The sequence below is a fragment of the Rhinolophus ferrumequinum genome, chromosome 18 (assembly GCF_004115265.2).
Source record: "Rhinolophus ferrumequinum isolate MPI-CBG mRhiFer1 chromosome 18, mRhiFer1_v1.p, whole genome shotgun sequence".
NCBI lineage: Eukaryota > Metazoa > Chordata > Mammalia > Chiroptera > Rhinolophidae > Rhinolophus > Rhinolophus ferrumequinum.
In genome coordinates, this window is record NC_046301.1 from 60647699 (window position 1) to 60670626 (window position 22928).

The window sequence follows — 22928 nt, forward strand, 5'->3', positions numbered from 1 at the left end:
GCTCCCACTTGGCCCACCCAGCTCCTGCTGGAAGCCCATCCCAAGGCCCCAACAGTGCACCCTGAGGCTTGAACCCAGACCCCTGCCACTCAGGCCTGGCTGAACCCACTCCTCAGTCCACCTGATAACATCTGGATTGATCTCAAGTCTCACAAGACGACGTCCCCATGCCAGGGGCAGAGCTGTCCTCACCAGGGAGGCCCCATCTGACCATCTCCTGCCAGGCTGCTGGCTGGAGCGGGCACTGTTGGATGAGGACACTGGGAAGAAGTAAATGCTGGCCCTGATCCTGAAGTGGACCACCTGTGACAACCCCACAGGGAGAGTGAGGATGAAATGGTGTGTGCCAAACCCCGAGCGCTGGGGGCCCCCCTCAGCCTGTTAGTCCCGTAATGTCCCACTGGCCTACCCCCTTCAGGGGTGACAAGTGAGGCTGCTCAAGGCCACCAGTGTCCTGACCGTCATGGGGCTGGATGCTGAGCAGACATGAGTGAGGAGTGGGCAAGACTGGCACAGATAGGGGCACAGAGGTGTGCAGTCAGCAGCCGAGCCCCTGGAGGAGCCCCATGGGGCTGCACAAGTGCCCCCCACCCCTCTGCATTCAGGTTTCATCAAAACCCAATGAGCAAGTTTGTACAGAAATGTCACAAACATCTCAAAACACACACACTCCGCCCTTTTATCTTTAGAATGTTCCTATTTTCCTTCACCGGGGAGCAACAGGGGGTGGGAGGGGAATGGTAACTCGGGTTGGCAGGGACCCTAACTCTAGGCTGTCCTCCCAGCCATCACAACACCAGTGGAGACGGGGTGGGGGATCCAAGACACCAGCAGTGCAACAGGCCCCAGGGGGTCCCCCCTCAGCCTCAGGGCGACAATGGCGACAGCTGTATGGCTGTTCCCTTCCTGCTCCAGGCACAGGCCAGTGTCCCTGGGATCAGAGCCATCAGTTCAGTCTCCGGGACCAAACATTTACAGGCACCGGAGTGGCTGGGAGAAGTAAGGGCATTCTGGGAGAAATAAGAGCATTCTAGGTGAGGCCATGGCTGTTCTGGTTGCCAGGGCAACCAGACACCAGCAGAGGTCCCCATGCTCACTGCCCCTGCCACCCTCTGGGGGCTCAGGGAATGACAGTCTCTGTGGGGAAAGGGGCCTTGACCCAGAACCTGTGCCCTTACTTCAAGTCTTTGGATAACCAGAGAAGCAGGACATGGGGGCCGGGGAGCCTGAGCTCAGCGCAGGCCTCTGGGGACTTACGTGAGGGCTGGGGCAGGGCCTTCAGCAGGGCACTTGGTCTGGGCCAGAGGCCCACTCAGGGCTCCCCTGACTGCCTAGTGCACAGCTGAGGGGGCCCAAACACCTCTATATTGCATGGGGACCAGGCAGCAGCCACCTGGGAGCCCAGTGCAGGGGAAGGAACCCCCAGCCCCCAACACAGCCCCTTTATCCATCAAGAAGTGCCCGGATGGAAGCCCAGGTGGTTTGTTCTGTCGTTTTTGCCTTTTAATTCCCAGGTATTTCAAGCATAAGCAGCAGCTGCCCAGATGCCGGTCTCAACCTCTGCCTTCTAGGCACTGCCCTCCCGGCCACATGGTGCCCACCAACTCTGGACAAGACCAGCCATGAGAATACTCGCCCCCTTGCCTCAGAGTTTAAAAGACACAGACATGGCGCAGGGAGCTCTGAGCTGGGTCTGCGTAAGGGGTCCTCACAGCCAGGCCCACAGCAGGACTGGCCCAAGGCTGGTGAGGACAGGCTGGTGAAGGGTGGGCAGCTGTGCCCACTGAGGACAGGCCACCTGGCCCTCAGGGAGAAGGATCAGGGTTCTGTTCGGTCCTTCGCTCCACTGACTCGGCAGGGACACACTGGAGGGAGCGATTCAGGGCAGGAAGCAGGCCCCCAAGGAGCTCAAAGCCCAGGGAGGAGAAGGGACTGTCCAGACCAAATGAAGGAGTCACGCACCCATCCTGCTCAAGTAGCAGAGGACGACCTTTTCCAAAAAACACTACCAGAGGGCCCAGGAATGCTGTCCCTCTGCCGTGGCCCAGACTTTGCCACATTGCCAGAGGGAATTGAGCTCCAAGCAGGACAGACTCCATCTGCCTTTGGTCTCCAAGGTCACAAGGACAAGCAAGTTCCCAGTGGGCTCCCAGCAGCTCCCTAGTCAGAACCTAGCTCTCGTCAAACTGCATTCCCAGACTTTGGCCAGGGAACCAGGAGGCCCGCACTGACCCCTGGACAGAGGGTAGGCGGCCTTGGCCTCACATCGGCCAGTGCTGCACAGGGATGAGATTTTCCCAGAATCCTGGGTGAGGCGTTGGCAGGAAAGACCTCTTGGTGAAAGACCGCAGCACCCCAGTTGCAGTGACTCGAACAGCTCAGCCGTCTCCCAGCAACCCCCACGGGTCACAGTCCAGAATGCTCCATCACCTCAGAGAACATGCCTGCGTCCCCAGCCTGAGGGCTCATGGCCAAGTTCAGGGCTCAATGGGAGCATCAGAACCCGAGCCCAAATGTGACAACCAGCCTTCGACTATCCTGCGGCAGAAGGGACAGGCGTCAGAGACCAGGCCAGCCGTCTCTCTCTTCTTTTCCTTGTTTTTTAATGGCTGCATTTCAAAGACATACCTGTCCCTTACCAAGACAACTCCCCAGGAAGGGGTTATGTTAGTGCAACAGAGAGGCAGCCCTGACAGGACACAAGTGCTCTCCAGACATCTCGAGGACGAGCTCTCTTCAGTCCAGGCCGACCACCAGCTGAGAAATGATCAGGGAGAGCAGCCCGTCCTCACCCCGTCCCACCCTCCCTGGATGCAGAGCTGGAGGCTGCCATCTCCTGCGCCGTTTCCAGGCTGGGAGCTAAGGCACCAGGGCACGGGAGCCGGAGCCCCCATCCAGGGCCGTCACAACCACGGCGCATCAGCAGGCCAGCGGCTCACTGCTCTCCACCTGCAGGCCTTTACTCAGGAGGAAGGCGTCCTGCTTGGGGTCGCGGCCCAGGAAGAGCTTCAGCATGACACTGGCATCCTGGGAGCCACCGGGTTTCAGGATGCAGCTTCTGTAGTCCATGCCAACCTGCCAAGGAGCAGAGGCGGGGCTGGGCGAGGGTCTATCCGCCCCTCCAGAAGGCTCGAGTGTCCCTCCCACTCCCAGAGGGCACCTGCATCAGCATCACAAGGGACGGGGTCTCAGAGTGAGCGTGTGTTCAGGAACCCCGTCCTGAAGGACGGGGCGGCCGAGCCTCTGCTGTGACTGAACAAAGGGCTGGGAAGCTGACTGAGCCCAGCATGGGGTGTTGGGGTGTTGGGTGGAGGCTGAAGGGCTGAGGGAGGCGAAGGGCGGCTGTTCCTGGTGCTGGGCAGTGGGGAGCACCCCTCGAAGGCCAGGACTAGCTCACCTTGCCGTTAAGGACGCCCTCCTGCTTAAAACGCGTGTGGAACATGTCCATGGAGAACACCTCGCTCCACAGGTAGCCATAGTACTGTGCATCGTAGCCGCCCGCCAGGTGGCCGAAGGTCGCAGGCATGTTGGTCCCTGGGCAGACACGGAAGGCTCTCGCTGCACCCTGGCCTGGCCTCTCGGTCTCTGCCTCATAAGGGGGCTTCGAAGCAGCCCCATCAGACACCCCCACCCGGAAGGGGGGAACTGGCCCAACACTTCCAGAAAGCAGGGCCGGGAGGCTCCATCAGCCTTTGCCTGTGACCTGCTTAGGGTTCACACTAAACATTTTCAACAACGCTGCTGCCCCCTCAGCACCAGGGTCCCACGTTGGGTGACCCCAAGTCAAGGCTCGCCCACACGACAACACGCATCGGTTAACGCACTTTTTGAAGGGTTTTTCAAATGCTCATGAAATAGTAAATCAGTGCGACACGACCCGTGTTGAATCCTGATCACCTTCACGCACACGTACCAATCGTGTCTGTGCCGATGTGCGCACGTGCACATTCAGAGGCCACACGTCAAAACCTCATGTACTTGTCATCTGCAGGGTACGAGATCACTCCTTCTGTGCCTCCCAGGCTTCTCACAAAGCAAAGTGTGGGAGGGCGCCCCGCGGAAGGGTGTGAGGCTAGGCGTGGAAGTGACATGCGCAGCCCTGCAAGTGGTAGGCCTGCCGGCAGGGGTGGAACCACCCACACCAACCAACGCCCAACTGCCCGGTGGCTCCGCAGCCAGAGCCAAGGGCCTGGGTCCCCAAAGTGAGGCCAGAGGCTGCCGGGTCCTCAGGTCAGCCAAACCCATGCACTGGCCCAACTCCCTTCACATGGCACTAGGTCTTTTGACCCAGAGAATGACAGAGACCCCCCCCCCCACTTCTAGGGGGCCCAGAACGTGAGCAGCTACCTGGTGTGGCCGGGACGCCAAGGACCTCCTGGCAGAGGCGGGCATACTCCTCAGCCGGGTCTGCAGCCGTCTGTGTGTGCAGAGCCTGATCCACCTTGGCCAGAACAATCTGACGCAGGTTGAAGAGACCTGGGCGGGGGGGGGAAGGAGATGGGAGCTGGCTCTGCAGCCAAGAGGGCCAGAGATCCCCGAGGGCACACAAGGCAGCATGGGCACCAGGGACCCCCTTCCTTCCCGGCCTCACAGAGACTCCCTGGCAGGGCAGGGCAGGGATCCACCTGTGTTAGCCTGCCGGGACCTGATGAGCTTCTCGAGCAGCTCCTGGGGGATGGCACTGCCCGTCCTGTAGTGCTGGGACATTCTGAGCAGCGGCTCCGTCTCCCACACCCAGTTCTCCAGCATCTGCGAAGGCGCCTCCACGAAGTCACGCTCCACATGCGTCCCACTGAACATGGCGAACTCCGCCTGCGGGAGTGCGGCAGAACCCAGGATGCCAGGTCCGCCTGGCCAGCTCCTGCCCACCCAGCCTTACCTGGCCACACAGGTCCAAGACACACACGCAGACAGGTGGGTAACACCCTGGGCTTGGGCCCTTCCTCCCCCCAGACCATGACACCTGGTCGCTGATGGGGACAATTAAGGCTCCTTGGACAGCTGATGGACAGGCTGTCTCAGCCCAGGACACACTGGGAGGCAGAGAGCATCCGTGTCCCGCTGGTCAACCACATTCCCCTCCCCCAGCCATGAAGCCAACACTCTCAAAAAGCGCCACACCCCGAAAGGCTAAGGCCTGGAAACGGTGGAATATGGATGACAGACGTTGGAATATGCACTACATTTTGTCCACTTTGGTGTGTCTAAAAGTTTCCTGAAAACAGCACAGCTAGAACCCAGGTCTGGCAGCTAGCCAGCCAAGCAGGCTGCATCGTAACCTCAGGCTAGTCCTTTAGGGCCAGAGTAAAGTGCGGGAGCTGGGGGGGGGCACACAGCCAGTTCTCCTTATTCGTAGACTCCGTATTTGTGAACTGCGATGCGCTAAAACTTATTTGTAAGCCCTGATCCAACCTCTGCGGCGCTCCCCTGGTCCTCCAACATCCTGCCTCCTGGTCTCAGCTCGGACTGTAACAGGTAGCCTTCACATAGTCTATTGAGTGCCCTGGGTTTTTTTTTGCACATTTGTGGTTTTGCGGGTAATTTTGCTGTTCAAAGTGGCCCCCAAGCGTGGTGCTGAGATGCTGGCTGGTACCTCCGAGCACTAGAAGGCTGAGATGTGCCTCACGGAGCAAATACGTGTTAGAGAAGCTTCATTCAGACCTGAGTTAAGTGCTGTTGGACATGAAGCAACGTTTATCACACAAGGGGGCTAAACAGAATATGACACACAATGTACTGCTCGGTTAAGGGAAGTGTTGGGAGCAGAGGCTCACAGGGATCACACCCTGCATTTCTCCCAGGAGCAGGGGCGCAGTGCCCGCTAACGGTGTTCTTGGCGACTTCATAAAACAGAAGTGCTACAAATAATGAGAATCTGCTGTATCAGGAAAGACCTGAAGAGGGCCAGCCTGGTGGCTCAGGCGGTTAGAGCTCCATGCTCCTAACTCCGAAGGTTGCCGGTTCGATTCCCACATGGGCCAGTGGGCTCTCAACCACAAGGTTGCCTTTTCGATTCCCGCAAGGGATGGTGGGCAGCGCCCCCTGCAACTAGCAACGGCAACTGGACCTGGAGCTGAGCTGTGCCCTCCACAACTAAGATTGAAAGGACAACAACTTGACTTGGAAAAAGTCCTGGAAGTGCACACTGTTCCCCAATAAAGTCCTGTTCTCCTTCCCCAATAAAATCTTTAAGAAAAAGAAGACCTGAAGAAACTTGGATGAAGCTGTGACAGTCCCTAGCAGAAGAACGTTTCAGACATGGGAAATAATCCGTGAGCATACTACACAGAGAGGTGACATGAAAGGACTGACGAGGTGGTCAGAAGTGGATGGGGGCACAAATGGCTTTGCCCTGAGCTGCGTGAGGTTGGCGGCTGAGTGGCTGACCCTTCCCTCACACCACAGACATTTAACTCACAACGGATGACAGACTAAAATGAAGAGCTAAAACTTCCAGAAAAAGAAATTAGGAGAAAACCTTAGTGCCCTGGCTTAGGAAACGATTTCTCCAACAGGACACAAGAAAGTGCAAACTATGAAACATAAGTTTCAATAGACTGAACTTCATCAAAGTCAAAAACTTCTCATCAAAAAACACCTCTAAGTGGCCTGTCCACACACGGGAGTGTCACTCGGCCGAGAAAAGGAGGGAGGCGCTGACACTCGCCACAACGAGGATGGACCTCGAACACACGGTGCTGAGAGAAGCCGGACACACAAGGCCACACAGTGTGTGATTCCACTTATGGGAAACGTCCAGAAGAGGCATGTGCACAGACAGGATGTGGGTTAGTGGTTTTGGGGTCTGGGGAGGAGGTAGAGAGAGTAAGGAGTGACAGCTAAGGGGCAGGAAGAATTTTTAGGAGGTGACGGAATATTCCAGAATTGGAGAGTGGTGACAGCTGCCCAGCGTGGCGAACTGACTAAAAATCACTGAGCACCCAGTTTCCACAAGCTCCCATTCAGCCTCTAGGCACATCCTCACCATCAGGACAAAGGGTTGGCCGTGTGTGAGAAAGAGGCCAGAGAATGAATGTTCTTGTACAGCTGGGCTCCTGTGGCCTGGACACCGGGCTGGGGGCCTACAGAACCCGGCTGAATCCTGTCTCTGCCACTGAGGCCTGCCTGGGGAAGTGGCTTCAACTTCCTGAGTCTCTGTATCTCCAGAGGGACAGCACCCTCGACCTCCTCACTATGCTCAGTGAGTGCTCCCTGGATCCAGAGCCGGGACCTATGTCTGTGCTCTGGCCGCCATCACTGGCTTTCATTGGATCGCACAGCATTTCTTACCATGAGCTAACAGGTGGGGGCCTGCACAAGCTCCTTTCTAAGCACGTTACACACACGTCACCTTCACTAATCCAACAGCTCTCTGAGAACTATTATGGGCTGAACTGTGTCCCCCCAGATCCCCATGTTGCAGCCCTGATCCTCAGGACCTGAGAATGTACTGGATTTGGAGACGGGATCTGGATCCGTAAGAGTGGATTAAATGAGGTCACAGGGTGGGTCCTAATCCAATCTGACTGGTGTCCTCATGAGAGATTAGGACACAGACATGCACAGAGGAACAACCCTGTGAGGACACAGGGAGAAGACAGTGTCTCCAGGTCAAGGAGAGGCCACAGGATAAACCAGCCCTGCCAGCACCTGGAGCCTGGATTTCAGCCTCCAGAACTTGGAGATAGAAGTATCTGTTGTTTAAGCACCCAGTCTGCGGAACTTTGTGATGGAAACTGATATGAGTGTTCTGTATCCATGGTAACGTCACGTGAAGAATCCAACGTGGAGGAACCTGCCTCCAGACCCACTGACCACCAGGCGGCGGGTGGGGCACCCCACCCTCCCTCCCAGCCAGCCACCACGCCCACCTGAGAGCAGAGCTGGTGCATCACGTGTCCAAACTCATGGAAGTAGGTCTCCACCTCATCGTGCTGCAGCAGCGAGGGGGCATCTGGGGTGGGCTTGGTGAAGTTGGCCACCATGGCTGCGATGGCCATCTGGCGGCTCCCGTCCTGCCGCAGGCAGCCCGGCTGCAGGCCGAAGCAGGCCGCATGCCCGTACTTGCCTTCCCTGGGGGGAGGGAGGCAGGTCAGGCCTGGCTGGGAGTTCACATTGCTTGTTGACTGGCACAGAGTGATACTGCCACTGACTGACCCAGCGTCCCTCAACCAACCATCTGCCAACCGAGGCACCTGGACACACTGGTTCTGAGCGAGGAACGAGCACCCACGTCCCCAAATGCTGTGGCGACTCCTGGCCCCTCACCCTGCCCTGTGCAGTGCCTGACACACATTCCCATTTCACAGGGAGAAGGCTGAGGCTCAGAGATGGGCTCCCCTCCCCCCCAGCTCCCACGCACCGGGGGTACAGGTCCAGGTAGAACTTCCCAATGACCGTCCCCGAGGCTGCGTCCCTCACTGAGTACAGCTTCACGTCTTCGTGCCACACGGCGGCGTGCTCCTCCAGGTCGAAGGTCAGCCCCAGCAGCTCCTGGTAGATGCCCAGAAGCCCCCGGGTGACCACCTGCATGGGGAAGTACTCCTTGAGCAGGTTCTGGTCCACGCTGTAGCGCGTCTCTTCCACCTGGTTCATGTAGTAGCGCATGTCCCAGGCGTTGATGCGGCCGTCGAAGTCCAGGCCCCGTGCCTCACACTCGGCCTTCTTCAGCTCCAGGATCACTGCCCGCTCCTGCTCCCCCAGGGGCTTCAGCTTCTGGGCCAGCTCGTCTGGGAGGACAGAGGGGACAGAAAAGGCTACCTCCCGCAGCGGGCACCCCAAAGCCACTGTGCTCACCCCCACCACGGCCAACCCCGACACGGTGGCCTTGGCTTTCTCCGGCCATGCACATCTGGGCTCCGGTGCCCCATGTGGGAAGGACAGGACTGAGCTGACGGCCTGACCGAGGCCAGCGCTGTGTCAACTCACAGCAACCCCGGGAGGCATCATCGGTCTCGTTTTCACCAAGAGGAAATGAAAGCCAGACATGGAGATGCTTGACCAGAGCCTCAGGCCGGGTAGTGCAGCCTGGGCCAGTCTCGGGCCTCGCCCCGGAGCCCTAACGCTCAGCCATTAGATTAGAGTCCCTCAGGCCAAAAAAAGGGGACAGGGGAGGCATGAGGATGCCCACCTGAGGGTGGACAGAACAGGGCCCCCACAGGTACCAGCACGTCAGTCAAGAACAGCCCCGTAACTGCTCCCGGAACCCAGGAGGTGGAGGTGGAGGAAGGCTGGGCTACCTAGGAAAGTGGCCACCGCCTGGCTGGTCTTGGCCATGTTCATCTCCAGGACGTAGTCGGCGTGCGTGCTGAATCCCAGCAGGCGGGACTTCTGGGCCCGCAGGGTCACCAGCTCCCTGAGGATGGCACAGTTCTCCTGGAACCGACGAGCGACCAGGCTTGTGGGTGACAGGTGCTACCGCCCACCCACCCCCGGCTCCCAAGCCAGCAGCCGCTCCCTCACGGGTCTCAGCAGCTGCGGGGCTGCTCGGGCCCTGTTGCCAGTTCTGGAAAGTCAGGACGCAGCCAGCTGCATCTGCTTTCCCTCCCTCCAGCTCGTGGCCCGGATTTCTACGCACTTAGTCCTATATGTGGGGCTTTATAAGCCCTCATGTCCTTTCTGGAACCACAAAGGGTGTGAATCATGAAGGGTTCGGAGGCCGAGTGGAACGCAGTGAGGGAGTAGGGGCTGTCCAGGACGGCCTCAGGGGGCACTGTGCACTGGGTTGCCCCTACCTCGCAGGGCCTGGCCCGGGCTCAAGACTGTACCCCGTCACCACAGGCACCTCTGAGCAGTCGACTCAGCCAACCAAGCTCACGGGGCCAGCACAAAATGAAACCCACTGGATTTATTTACAAGGAGACAGGCCAGTTCAGAGCAAAACAGAGCACTCCCTCCGGCACAACTGGTCCACAGGAAACCAAATTACAACTGGACGTCAAGTGAAGAGTTTTCACTGAGACCGAGAGCTTGGGGCTGGTGGCTGGCAGTGCTAACCACCGCACCGTGTGCCCGGGGACCTGGAATATGCCCAGCCCCGCTCTGCCCAGGGGTCAAGTCTGGGGCCAGGACAGGAGCGAGGACAAGGGGATGACGAGGTAGAGGCTCCAACCCCCACTCTGCGTGGTCCCGGGACAGAGCCAGACCCGATGAGGAGATCTCCAGGGGCAACCATGCTCGTGGGGGCCAGTCACTGGACCTGAGCCAGCAGACACGGGGTGACTCACACCAGCACTCAGCACACAGGACAGGCCTGACACCTCCGAGTTCCAGGCAAGACAGTTCCATGGGTGGACCCCCAACAGACCCAGCCTTCTCACCTCCTTGCAGCGACAATTGAATGCCTCCTCCACCTTCCTTCTGGTCTCGGGCACGTGGCATTTCTTCAGGAGGGGAAAATAGTGAGGGTACTTGAGGGTGACTTTGAACTTCTCATCCTCAGTCTTTTCCAGAGAGTTCAGGAAGTCCTCGGGGAGACCTCCTGTGGGAACGAAATCAGGGGGGCTTTTAAAGACCAACACACAGACGAGGCAGCGGGGGTGGGCTAGGAACAAGAGCTGGCAGGGAATGACAGGTGCGGCCTCCCCTCCATACTCTGGGACTCCGGCCTCTCACCACCCCCATGAACCCCAAAGGAAAGATATCAAGGACTGTCCCATCTCAGAAATCTGCTACCATCTGCATCAGGACTCTCGCAGGGAGGAAAAGCTACATTTGCTGGACGCTTGAATGACATGGGCTTCCCGGGGCTGCCGTCTCCTCCTACATCCTTTCTCGGAAAATGGCACCACGGCAGACACACCCCCACCCGGCAGCTGACTGCGCCCCCGCTGGGCAGCACCCTGCCCCATCCCAGCAGCCCCCACTACTGTGACGGCCTCCCACCTGGTCCCCTGCTCCTGACCCGTCCTCCCATAACAGAGATCTGGGTGCATCGCATTGGAGAGCACATCCGGGGGTTCCTGCCTCATGGGGAAAAGGACGGAATGGACCTGGAGCATCCTGTGTCAAAAAGAAGGAGCTCAAAGACTAACAGGGACACGTCAAGCTTCAAGGAACCCCTCAAGGTCAATTGGGCACAATCTGACCTTCAAAATAAATGACAGCAGTGGTCTATACCCACTGAATAAAATAGAATCTCTGGTCCACACTGATATAAATAGACAAATCAATCAATAAATAAACTGACTTACGAGAGAAAAACAACTAACAAATGTACAAAGAATGGCGTTAGTCATGCATGGGCGCTATAACTCGTGGGTGGAGATGTGATGAGCCAGGTCTCAAAGCTGCTCTAGAGCTACTATTGATCAGGAAGGGAAACCTGGTGACGTTACAGTGGAGACGCCTGGCGGAGGAGACTCACCCAGCCAACTGGTTAAGATTCAGGAAAAAAGATACATATAAACAGAGAGGTACACTGTCTATGTTTATGTAAAATAACACCAAGTATTTCTTCTGCAACCAGAAAAAAGTCAAGTGCCGCAATCTTGTTTAGCAGGACCTCCAGACAGGTCCCGGCCACTGCCACCACAGCCACCCCAGCGAGACGCAGCTAGGCCGGCCAGGGCTCTGCACGGTCATCCACTTCACATGCTGGGGATTCAAGCTGCCCACACGGGACGCCAGGCCGACATAGAAGGCCCTCAGGCTGGACAAACGGACCGCAAAGCAGGTCCATAGACAGTGAGGGTGAGCAGATTCTTCCGCTGATTCCAGACACCCAGGATCCCCCTTTAGCCAGGAAACATAGCAACTGTCCTTAAATGTTGAGAGCCACGTAGTGGGACTTGCTGCCCAGGACACGGGGGGACTGAACGAGAATGGGGGCAGCAGAGCATGCGGTGAGGAATTTGTAAGCACTTGCTCATGAAAACGCATGTCTGTGGATATCGCCGTGGTGCAGCCACCCTCAAAGGCCTCAGTGACAAGGGCCCTGCATCCCTGCATCCTGGCTGCCCCCGAGGCAAAGGCTATTGGAGTCTCGGAGCCTATGTCACGTAACAGGACCCCGCACTGCCTTACACAGGCTGGGGAAAACATGCAGCCTCAGTGGAGCCCCTCACAGCCTGCAGCACAGACACTGGCCTGGAGTTTTCAAAACTGTCAGTGTCAGGGGCCGGCCCGGTGGCTCAGGCGGTTAGAGCCCCGTGCTCCTAATGCCAAAGGCTGCCAGTTCGATTCCCACATGGGCCAGTGGGCTCTCAACCACAAGGTTGCCAGTTCGATTCGCGTCCCACAAGGGATGGTGGGCTCCGCCCCCTGCAACTAACAACGGCAACTGGACCTGGAGCTGAGCTGCGCCCCCCACAACTAAGACTGAAAGGACAATAACTTGACTTGGAAAAAAGTCCTGGAAGTACACACTGTTCCCCAATAAAGTCCTGTTCCCCTTCCCCAATTTAAAAAAAAAAAAAAAAAAAATTATATTAACCAAAAAAACTGTGTCAGGAAAGAAGGGAAATTTTGTGAAAGGCCAAGGAACCGTTCGACAGGAAAGGAGCCTGCCAAGCAAGACACGGAAACTGAATGTGACTGTGATCCCTAATTGAATCCGGGCTTGCAGGGCACCTTGGGGACAGGTGACATGGGAAAACCTATCTGCACTCTGGACCATGGCTCCTGAATTCGCTGCCCTGCTTCGAGAGTGTGAAATCTGTACTGAGGATGCAGAACGTCCCAATCCTAGCACCATTCACGCAACGTTCCTACAGATGTGAAACTTCAGAATAAAGGGGAAAAGAGAAGTAGGGAAACGAGAAAGGACGCCTAGGCCCTAACTCTTCAAAATGCCTGGGAACCGCTGATTCAGTCTCTCCCCTTCATTTTATAAGCTTTTAAAAAATAAGAAAGCATTGTGGGGGTGGGTATGGATCTGGGGGATGTCCGGCTGACTCGGGGGAACTGCGGCTGTGCCACAGCGCCCACATCCTTGCCCAGACTCCTGCCAGTGACCCAGGACATCTCCCGTCGGGGCAGCATCTCAGTGCAGAGTACAGCCCTCCCCAAGAAGGATCTAGAACCTCAGGCTCCAAAACGCCGAGCAGGCCAAATGCAAAATCGCCCCGGCCCAGGGTGGTAGGATACAATGCCTGGCCTCCGCAGGGGACGCAGGGCCAGGGTCCCCTTCCCGCAGAGCCACCACGTACCTAGCTGCTCCCGTGTAAAGGGCAGGAAGGTTGTGTCCTCGTTCAAGTTCTTATTGAAGTCGATGCACAGCAGACTCAGCTTCTTCTTGATGCCTTTGATTTTCTGCAGGAGAGAGGAGTCCTGAGGAGGGGAGCACTGCCGGTGAGACCCCTGGGGTTGGGGTCCCCCACAGAAGAGGAGCAAGGTGGGAAGAGCAGGTCTGTGGCCCGAGCGTCTGCTTGCCTGCTGTGCTGAGCAGCCTCACGGTCCGGGGTCCCCAGCCCAGAGCTTTGTGGAGTCACCCCCAAGTCTGCAGCCTAAGTTTTTGGACATCCTAACGGAGCTCTATTTCGTCCTTTCAGGGTCAATCTGGCTTTTAGAAAGGGTTAAAGATCGACCCAAGACTGGGTGAGGGGGTGACGTGGGAGCGCAAAGGAAGAGAGCACCTGGGTGCACCGAGGGAGAGTCGGGCAGGAGCCCGGGGGCTGCCTGGTACAGCAGGCTGGGCAGGCCCCACACTTGTGAAACACAGCACCCAGAGGCGGCACCCTGCCAGCCTCAGTTCCCCACTAGAAGACAGGGCGCTATCTGTGATTCTGTGACACAGTAAGAAATGTGTATTTCGTCTTGGCCCCCATTCCCGGCACACAGCTCCTAAAGCCCTTGGAATCTGCTAAGTGCAAAAGCAACTGAAGCAGTTCCAGGGGGACAAAGGTGACAAGAGCACCTGGTAACCACATCTGTATCTGTGTGAATGAGGCGGCTTTTGGAAAGCCCTAGACCCACAGGGTGGGGGGAATTTTCAGCCCCAGCCCCCACCCACCTCCAGCGAGAGGAGCGGGTACAGGGTGGACACTGAATCAGTTCCCAATGACCAGTGATTTAATCAGTGCGCCCATGTAATGAAGCCTCCCCAAAAGGCAAAGCTGGGTCTGGGCAGCTTCTGGGGTTGGTGAACACGTGCAGATGTGGGGAGAGGGGCACCACGGAGGGCACAGAAGCTCCAGGCCCCTCCCATGCCTTGTCCCCCATCTCTTCCATCTGCTGTTCCTGACTTACAACCTTTTACACTAAATGGGTGACCTAGTGAGTAACACGTGTCTCTGAGCTTGCGCCCGTCCAGCCAATTAATTGACCCGAGGAGAAGGGGTCGTGGGAACGTGTGACTTGGAGCCAGTTGGTCAGAAGCACAGAAGCCACCCTGGACTTGGAGTATGAAGTGGGGACAGCCTTTAGCAGCTGAGCCCTGGGCCTGTAGAGCTGGTGCCATCCCCAGGGAGATGGTGTCAGAACTGAACTAAAGTGCAGGCCAGCCCGTGGCAGAGTCCATTTATGTGGAGCCGACACGTGTGGTGTCAGAAGGAAGCCGGGGCACAGCACAGCACAGCACTGTGGGTGGGGACACAGGAGTGCTGATGTTTCCTTAATGCTATCGCACCAAGTCATGGGGACGACAGAAGGAACAGGGACATGAGGGTGCCTGAATGTCCTGCACTCTCCTCAGCTGAGGGAGCACTGGGGCCCTGAGGATGGAGGGCCGAGCAGGTGTGGAAAGCAAGCGGCTCTGGACAGACCTCCTGTCACAGGGTCAGCGGACAGACGGCATCAGGCCAAAGGCCGGGCCGCCCCAAGAGCCCGCACTCACTTCCTGCGTTTCCTCGGGCAGGTGCAGCCCGTTCCTTCGGCCGAGCTTAATTAGTCGCTCCAGGTACCGTGTTGCCTCAGGTCTCAGTGAGTCCTTCTGAACTTTCTCCTGGAATAAGAAAACCCAAGTTCTGTTTAGAGTGAAGAGCCATGACACTGCCGAACGCTGGGAGGCGGCGCAGAGTAGATCACTCAGACGTCGCTGAGGGTAAAATGGTACAGCAGCGCTGGAAAGCAGCTTGGTGCTTTCTTTAAAAAGTGAACCATACAACAGCTGTCTGACTCAGCACTCGCCCTCCTGGGCATCTATCCCAGAGAATGAAGATTTGCATCCACAGAAGCTGTCCCCAAACTTTTGCTTACTGGCGGAGCCCGCGGGGGTCAGGCCAGAGGGCCTGCAGCAGCCAACGCTTCCCAGAGAACCAAGTGGGTGTAAGGCTGACTTTGCTTGTGCCAAAACGTTCCAGTGGGGAAATCAGGCAAAGTGTAGACGGGACCTCTGAATCATTTCTCACACCACACGTGAAACTATAATCGTCTCCATAACAATTTGAGTTAAAAACAATACAATACTGCCTGAGCCAAAGCACACAGAGCGTGTGTCTCAGCCAGAGGCAGACACAGCAGCACATTCGAAGGAATGAACAAGAGGCACGAGAGCGTCTTCATCCGCTCCATGAGCCCTCCATCTTCAGCAGCAAAGGTCCCCACTCACCCCGACGAGCATCAACTAGGGGCGGGACCCACACTGGTGCTGTGTCACCCAGCGCGGCCACTCAATCGAGCTCGCCTCACACAGGAGGCAGGACATGATCCCTCGGTAACACCCAGCAAGGGTGGGAAAGAGAAATGGCATGGTGGGTGTGGAAAAACACAAGGCTTCTCATTCCTCTCCATTGATCTTTGTCATTTTTAAAAATAACTTTTTGTGGTAAAACAGACATACCACAACATTTTCTCCCTGAACCACTGCCAAGTGCACAGCTCAGTAGCGTCAAGTGCTATTCTCACTGCTGCGCAGCAATCCCGCCGCCCAATCCCACAACTCTCTCCAGCTTTCTGCCGTTTAGTCTGGGGGACAGAATGGCCCTGTCCGCAAAGGTGCCCATGCAGAGACCGCTATGCCCGGCTTCCTCCCTCCCGTGGGCCTGGGGCTGTGTCCTCGCTGCGTCCTCACCTGCAGCCACACGACCCTCCGGTACACGTCCTGCCTCATGCTCATCTCCACGTCAAACTCAGACAGCTTCTTGTCTGCCTCCGTGCTGGCTGTCCGGATGGCCTTCGACGGAGACACGTGCTGGGGGAAGTCAAGGATGTTCCTCTGGACTGAAACGAGACCGCGGGACACGGGTGAAAAGGAGCCCTGCGTGGACAGTGGCCAGTGCCGATCTCACACCCAGGCTGAGAACTCATCCACACTTATTGATTCATTCAGTGAACATCCTCCACGCTGGACCCTGGGCTGGGCACCGGCATAAAGAAATGAGCACTATCACCTCTTCCTTGGGGACCTCAGTCCAAATGGAAACAGATTTAGCTCATAACACTGTAAGCTAAGAAGGACCGTAACAGAGAAGTATAACAAGACCCAGACAAGCTAAAGGGACTCCACTCTAGAGAAAGAGCCACGGCTGCTGATGGCTATATTTTAAATTGCTACGCAATTTTGTGATCGACAAAGCACATCCACTTTGTTAAATAGAGGAAGAGGGAGAGGCTGTACGAGCATAAGCTTTAACACAGACCCACGTGACCCAGCAACTCCACTCCCCGCGTCCACCCATGCAAACATGCAAAATGAAAACACACGTCCACAAAGAAACCTGAGGACACATGTTCACAGTAGCAGGATTCGTAATAACCACATAGCGGAAACAACCCAAACGTCCACTGACAGATGACGGATACACAAACGTGTGCAGCCACACACTGGAGTGTTCCTTAGCCATGACAGGAGTGAGGCACTGACACTCGTTACAACGTGGACGAACCTGGAGGACATGGCGCTCGGCGACACAAACCAGACACAGGAGGATGCACACTGTGTGATCGCACTCACAGGAGGTCCCCAGAGGGGTCAGATTCAGAGACAGAGAGTAGGTGGTGGGGCCAGGGGCCGGGGGAAGGGAGGGCAGTGAGTGTCTAACAGGGACAGTGTCAATATGGGGAGATGGAAAGTTCTAGAGATGATGGTGGGGACGGCAGCACAACGATGTGAATGTACTTAATGCACTGAGCTGTGCACTCAAAATGCTTAAAATGATAAAATTTTATGTTATACTTATTTACCACAATGTGAAAAAATAAATTATTTTAAAAAGGAGTGAGGCATAGGGGGGCGGATAGGTGGCTCAGTTGGTTAGAGCGCGAGCTCTGGGCAACAGGGCAGCTAATTCGATTCCCACTTGGGCCAGCGAGCTGCGCCCTCCGCAAAGAGAATGAAGACAATGAGCTGCCGCCGAGCTCCCGGACGGCTCAGTTGGTTGGAGCGCGTCCTCTCAACCACAAGGCTGTCGGTTCTACTTCCACGAGGGATGTTGGGCTGCGCCCCCCTGCAACTAAGATTGAACAACAGCAACTGGACTTGGAGGTGAGCTGCGCCCTCCACAACTAAGATTGAAAAGGCCAACAACTTGATTTGGAGCTGATGGGTCCTGGGAAAAACATACTGTTCCCCAATAAAGTCCTGTTCCCCTTCCCCAATAAAAATAAAAATAAAAATCTTTAAAAAAAAAAAAAAAAGAGTGAGGCACAGACACTTGCTGCAATGTGGATAGACCTTGAAAATGTGACGCTGAGTGAGAAACACTAGACACAAAAGGCCATATAGTGTGTGATTCCATTTAGATGAAATGTCCAGAACAGGTACTTCCACAGACAGGAAGTGGGTTCATGGTTGTGGGTGGCATGGGGCTTCTTTTTGGGGTGAAAAAATATTCTAAAATTAGATAATGGTGCCAGTTGGACAATACTGCGAATATAATAAAAACCACTGGAACCTATGCTGTAAGCGGATGAATCGCAGGTATGTGAATTATACCTCAACAAAGAGGTTTAAAAAAAGGATATGCTTTGCATCGGGAGACCTAAATTCAAACTGCACTTCCGTGGTTCTGGGCCAATGAAATGTCCCCAGCTCTGGGTGTGTCTAACTATACACTGTCACCCTACTGAAAGAGGGACAAGGACGGACCCGCTCAGCGGACTTGTATTACACACAGTGGGGCTCTGGGCTGGCCTCATGCTGGCTGCCCAAGGAGAGCAGCGAAAAGGCCAGAACCACCCTCTGGGTTTGGGATTTGCAGGCTGACAAGCAGTGGTAACTGCCCTGAGTATGACGTCAAAACAGTTTGGGATGAGGGTTTAATCCAGGCAGCTGGCATGGGAAGAGGGGGCCCTGGGAGGGGCTCCTATGATCACACAGCAGCCTGACATCCAGCAAAGCAGAGGGTGAGAAGAACTCCAGGCTGAGAGAGGAAGGAGTGAGCAAGTGCAAAGTCACATGGCCGGGCAGACAGCCCAGGGAGGGTGAGGGAGGCCAGAAGTACAGAGACCGAAGGCCACGTCCAGGAGTCTGGCTGAAGGCCTGGCAGAGGGAAGGACCATAAGCCAATTTTAGTTTCCTTTAAAATCGCCCGGGCTACTGAACAGAGATAGAAAAAAAGGCTGCAGGAGCAGATGTGGGGGTGGGAGTTATGCCTGAGAAGTGGGAATTAGCATCCCTCAACCTCGAGAGCCTGTGAGAGAGAAGAGGGGCATCTGAGGCCCACCTGCCTGAAGCCGGGGAGGGAGAGGCAGAGGCGGGGTGTGGAACCCAGTCCTCAGCACCAGCCACGCTGGCATGGGGAGGCCTCAGGGACACACAACAATCCCACAGCGGGAATGCACGGAGTCTCGATGGTTCCCAGGAAAATGACTTTTGCTAGAGATCCGGGGTCAGGGGGTTTCCTCGGCTTGGGGTGCTCTGCCATGCGACCTCTCAGTCTCTTGTCCCTATGCCAGCAACCTCTACAGAGGGGGCTCCGGAAAGCAGGTTTTCCATCTATTTGATCGAGCACCTCACTCCTCCGAAAGGGAGCAAACAGACCCCAAGGAGGAGAGGATTCAGCTGGGAGGCAATGAGGACACGGGACAGCATCAGGTTACCCAAAGCACGGGGGGAGCCCACGGGGAGAAGAAAAGCAAAGGGGCCAAGTTCAGTTCTCAGACAGAAAACAAATATCCCCTGGGACACAGAAAGGGGTGAGAGGGGCTCCAGTTTCAAGGCCGGCACCTGAGCTGGCTCTTGAAGAGGGATGCCATTAGACACGCTGTCCCCTCTGGGTCCTCAGATGACACACCGTGAGTACCAAACGTGTCAGGTGGCCAAGTGAAGCAGGGCACATGGGCACCGGCGCCCCATCACTGGGGAGGCCTTCATCTACCGCGGCCCCCAGCGGGGTGGGTGTCAGGGTCCCCGCCCGGATCCTGTCCTGGACTTACCTGTGTAGGACACCTCCACGTCGGCCAGTGCCTTGAGCGTACTCTCATAGGACACGTCCTCAAACTTCTGGGAGCCGACCTGGTCATACACGCGCTTGGTCTGCTCCATGAGCTCCATCGTGAGCTCCCCTATTTGCTGGGCGCTCAGGTCCCATCTCAGGTAGTTCACCACGGAGCAGGGGGCCGCCGTGTCCAGCGCATCTCCTGCACAGGCTGCACAGGAGACAAAACCCCACGCCAGTGTCTGCTTCACGTCCAAAATTAGGGTCAGAGTAAGGGGAGAGCAGAGGGAGAGGACCACCATGTCCCCCAACAGATGGGCAGGTGACTCTGCTCCCCATGGGACACTGGATGATGTCTGGGGAAGTGGTCGTCACAACTGGGGAGTGACGCTACTGCACTGAGGAGGCGGGGTCAGGGATGCTGGTGAGCACCCCAGTGCCCAGGACGCTTCCGCTCCGCTCACCCGAGATGACCCGGCCCCAGTGTGTGTCAGCAGTGACAGGTGGACATTTGATGTATACCTGCTTTTCACTCAAAGGATGTGATGACAGGGGGCAACCCCTGACTTCCCTGGATGTGACAGGACATTTGTATTGTATTACCTTTCTAAAATAGGGGGACATCCTGATGACTGAAACATCCCTAGACCCGAGAGCTTTCGGACAAGAGATTGTGATCCATACTATGCGGTCCCTTGACAATTTCCATGTGGGGTTCAGAGCATAAGATGTTTTGTGCTCGTCCCCTCACTGAATTCTCAAACTGGTCTGTACTCTGCATCCGTTTGCCTGTTTTGTAGGAGGGAATCCTGAGATTGGGAGCGTTCAAGTCTCCCGCCACGATGATCCCACAGCCAGCAAGGGGCAGAAGTGGGGCTCACGCCCAGTCTGCGTCCACCCCCCCGCTATGAAGTGGTGTACTGTCCTCACCCCACCTTTGTAAATCTGCACGTCTGCTTGTCAGGTCTTCCTATCTCCTTCCCAGGCCTCCACCCTGCACTGACGAGTCAAGTTCAAAGCCTTCATCAGTCTACACCACGGGTTGGCAAACCATCGCCTGTTTTTGTATAGCCATGAGCTAAAAGTAACTTCACATGGGCGGTGGCGTGTGGCCACCAAGTCTAAACCATGTGGCCCCTTACTGACCAGTTTGCTGATTCCTCATCTACATTGTCTAGACTCTACTGGGTCCTGTACGGCAGGTTTGGCCAGCTGGTTTTGCCAGTTGCTCTGTGCCCAGTCACACTGGCCTGTTTCAGTCTCCCGAGCCCTCCTGCAGTTTATTCCCTCTGCCCTGAGGCCTTACCCCGCCAGTCTTTCTTTCCACATTCCTTTCTCAGAAGCCCACCCTTCCACAGCGTTCCTATAGCACCTGGAGGCCTGGAATGGGTACACCTACCTTGAGCTAGGTGGGCTGACTTGAGTTAACTTAATGAACGGAGTGGTGTAGAACGCGTAATAAAGAAGAAGGGGCTGCTTCAGGAAACACCCAGCTATACCTCCCTTCCTCCTTCTGGCACGGCAGGAGTTGAGCAGAGCCAAAGGAGTTCTGGCCTCCTCCTCTTGTGAACACGGAAGGTGTCTGCAAGGTGCTGCTGCCTCGGACCTGTCTGTGGTGTCTCCAGGGCAGAGGTGTTTACCAGCATTATCAACACTGGGGGCTGGCGGGGTGGGTGCTGAGCACCATCCCTGTCCCTCCCCAGTGGTGACAACCACAGATGTGCCCAGGCAGGGCCCCATGTCCCCTGGGGTGGCACAATCACCCCGGCTGAGGACCGCTAATATACACTAAAGCGGGGGGGAAAAGGCTTTCAAGTCGGCACAGGTCAGATTTTCTGGCCAAATGGCTGCTGCAAACTTAGAGAAAAATCTTTTGTTTGCAGAGTATTTTGGATTTCAGAACTGACGAAAAGGGACTGCGGGTCTGTATCTCGTGGTAAAGAAGGGTTCCAGGGGCTCAGAAAGGTGATAGATCCATGAGTCGCAAGTGTCAGAAAAACCATCTGGAGGAGCTAGGATTTGAAAAATTGGAGCAGACCTATTCATTCCATAAACACTTACTGACTGATTACCACCTATGTGCTGGGTCTCCAAGCTAACAATCTTGCAGCAAACAAGGCAGACAACATTCCTGCCTTCCTGAGTCCTCCATAACCCTAGTTGTAATTACTATTATTAATACAATTATCATCATGACAATGGGCTGGAGAAAGAACTGGGGGAGGACAGGCGGGCAAGAGAACATTCCAGGAGACACCACACAACAACCTGAGCGATTTCCTAAAATACAGTAAACAAGTCACATCGCTCTCCTAATGAAAACCCTTCCTTAGCACACATTTGCCTTTAAAAGTTGTGGTCTAGCCAGAATGACTTACTCTCCAAACGCGTTACCGGTTCCTGCCTACTACCAGCCTTTGCCCTCACGGTTACCACCACCCGGACGCTCCTCCCCGAGGTCTTGGCGGGACAGTTGCATTTCCCCATCGAGTCCAGGCTGAAATGCCACCTCCTCCCAGAAGCCCTCCAGGACTGCCCTCTCTAAAGAAGAGCCACCAGCCCTGGCACCGACCACTCTCTAAAGCTCTCCCTTTCTTCTTTGCTTGTTGAACGTCTGTCTCTGGCTCTGGAACTTCGTCTAGAACTCATGGTCTCCCCCTGAATCCCCCCCAGGGCCCGACCCGTCCTTAGCAGAAGCGACGTGCAGTTGGCAGAATGAGTGAAACGCTGGAAAAGCTAGTTCATTCATTCTGCTGTGGAGAAGACGGGGCCCCGGGATAGCCAATTCCTGCCCCCGCCAGGGTCCCGTTCACCCCCCAGTCACACTTGGCTCCGCTCTTAGCTCCAAGTCGCGACTCCGAGAGGCACGAGGGTGCAAGGGGCGCCGCGGTCCGGAGAGCGGGAATGTACCGAGGGGCAGCCGGTACCTGCGGGGGGTTTCATGGCGGGCGGGTGTGCACCAGCGGCCACTCCTTCCACCTGGTGCGCGTCGGGTCGCCTCAGCTGCCGCGACCAGCGGCCTCCGTCCGCTCGGTAGCCGTAGGGGATGCCTTCGCTACCGAGGCGCCCGCCGCCCGCGTGCCCACTGAATGCTGGGAGGGCGCGTGCACTCGCGACCGAGCGCAGGGCGCACGCGCGCGTCAACATTCACACTCGGCACGCCGCAGCCCTCCCTGACTGTCATTGGTCGCAGCGTCATGGGGGAGGAGACTTGGGGGGAGGGGCGTTTCCGTGGAAACCTACGCATACGGCTAGTCCCGCCCAACCTCCGAATCTTTGTGGTTTTGTCTGTCAGTCCTCCGCCTGGGCTTCTAGTCCCCGTATTGATTTGTATTTGTCTCCTCTCTACCCTAAAAAAAAACAAAACAAAAAACAGAAACGTAAGCAATTAAGTATGCTCGAGAAAGCTTCAGTAAACGGATCCAGAACTTCAAACAACAGGTGTTTCGAAACAACGCTGTTAAAACAAACAAAATCTTAAACCGTCTAAAGTACCCAGAAAGAAAAATTTACTAGAACTAAACTTCAAAAACAAACCCACCTCCTTCATTTCTGCAAAAGAAATTAAAATAATCCAGGGCGTTAAACGTGCATACGTTTTAAATATAGAAACGAATCGGCAGAACTCTTCTGGCAACTTTAACATCAGTGGTAGGCAGTTCTGAGTCATCC

At 56.1% G+C, this 22928-nt stretch overlaps 1 protein-coding gene across 3 annotated transcripts; it reads right to left on the reverse strand.

Annotated features, from left to right (window-relative positions):
* Positions 1–1502: 1502 nt before the first annotated feature.
* THOP1 (thimet oligopeptidase 1) lies at positions 1503–22372 on the reverse strand. Of its 3 annotated transcripts, none has more exons than XM_033135162.1 (13): positions 22184–22371; positions 19255–19467; positions 15950–16098; positions 14774–14881; positions 13149–13251; positions 10320–10480; positions 9240–9375; positions 8363–8729; positions 7872–8073; positions 4626–4812; positions 4348–4476; positions 3398–3534; positions 1503–3075 (listed from the first exon to the last, which is right to left on the reverse strand). In XM_033135162.1, exons 1-13 carry the CDS (start codon positions 22197–22199, stop codon positions 2920–2922), a joined length of 2064 nt encoding a protein of 687 aa, XP_032991053.1. In that variant the 5' UTR covers positions 22200–22371; the 3' UTR covers positions 1503–2919. The 3 variants fall into 3 exon arrangements, with proteins under 3 accessions (XP_032991053.1, XP_032991056.1, XP_032991055.1); XM_033135165.1 differs by lacking the exon at positions 22184–22371 and adding an exon at positions 20187–20230; XM_033135164.1 differs by lacking the exon at positions 1503–3075 and adding an exon at positions 3914–3985 and having other exon boundaries at positions 3439–3534; positions 22184–22372.
* Between the last annotated feature and the right edge of the window lie 556 nt (positions 22373–22928).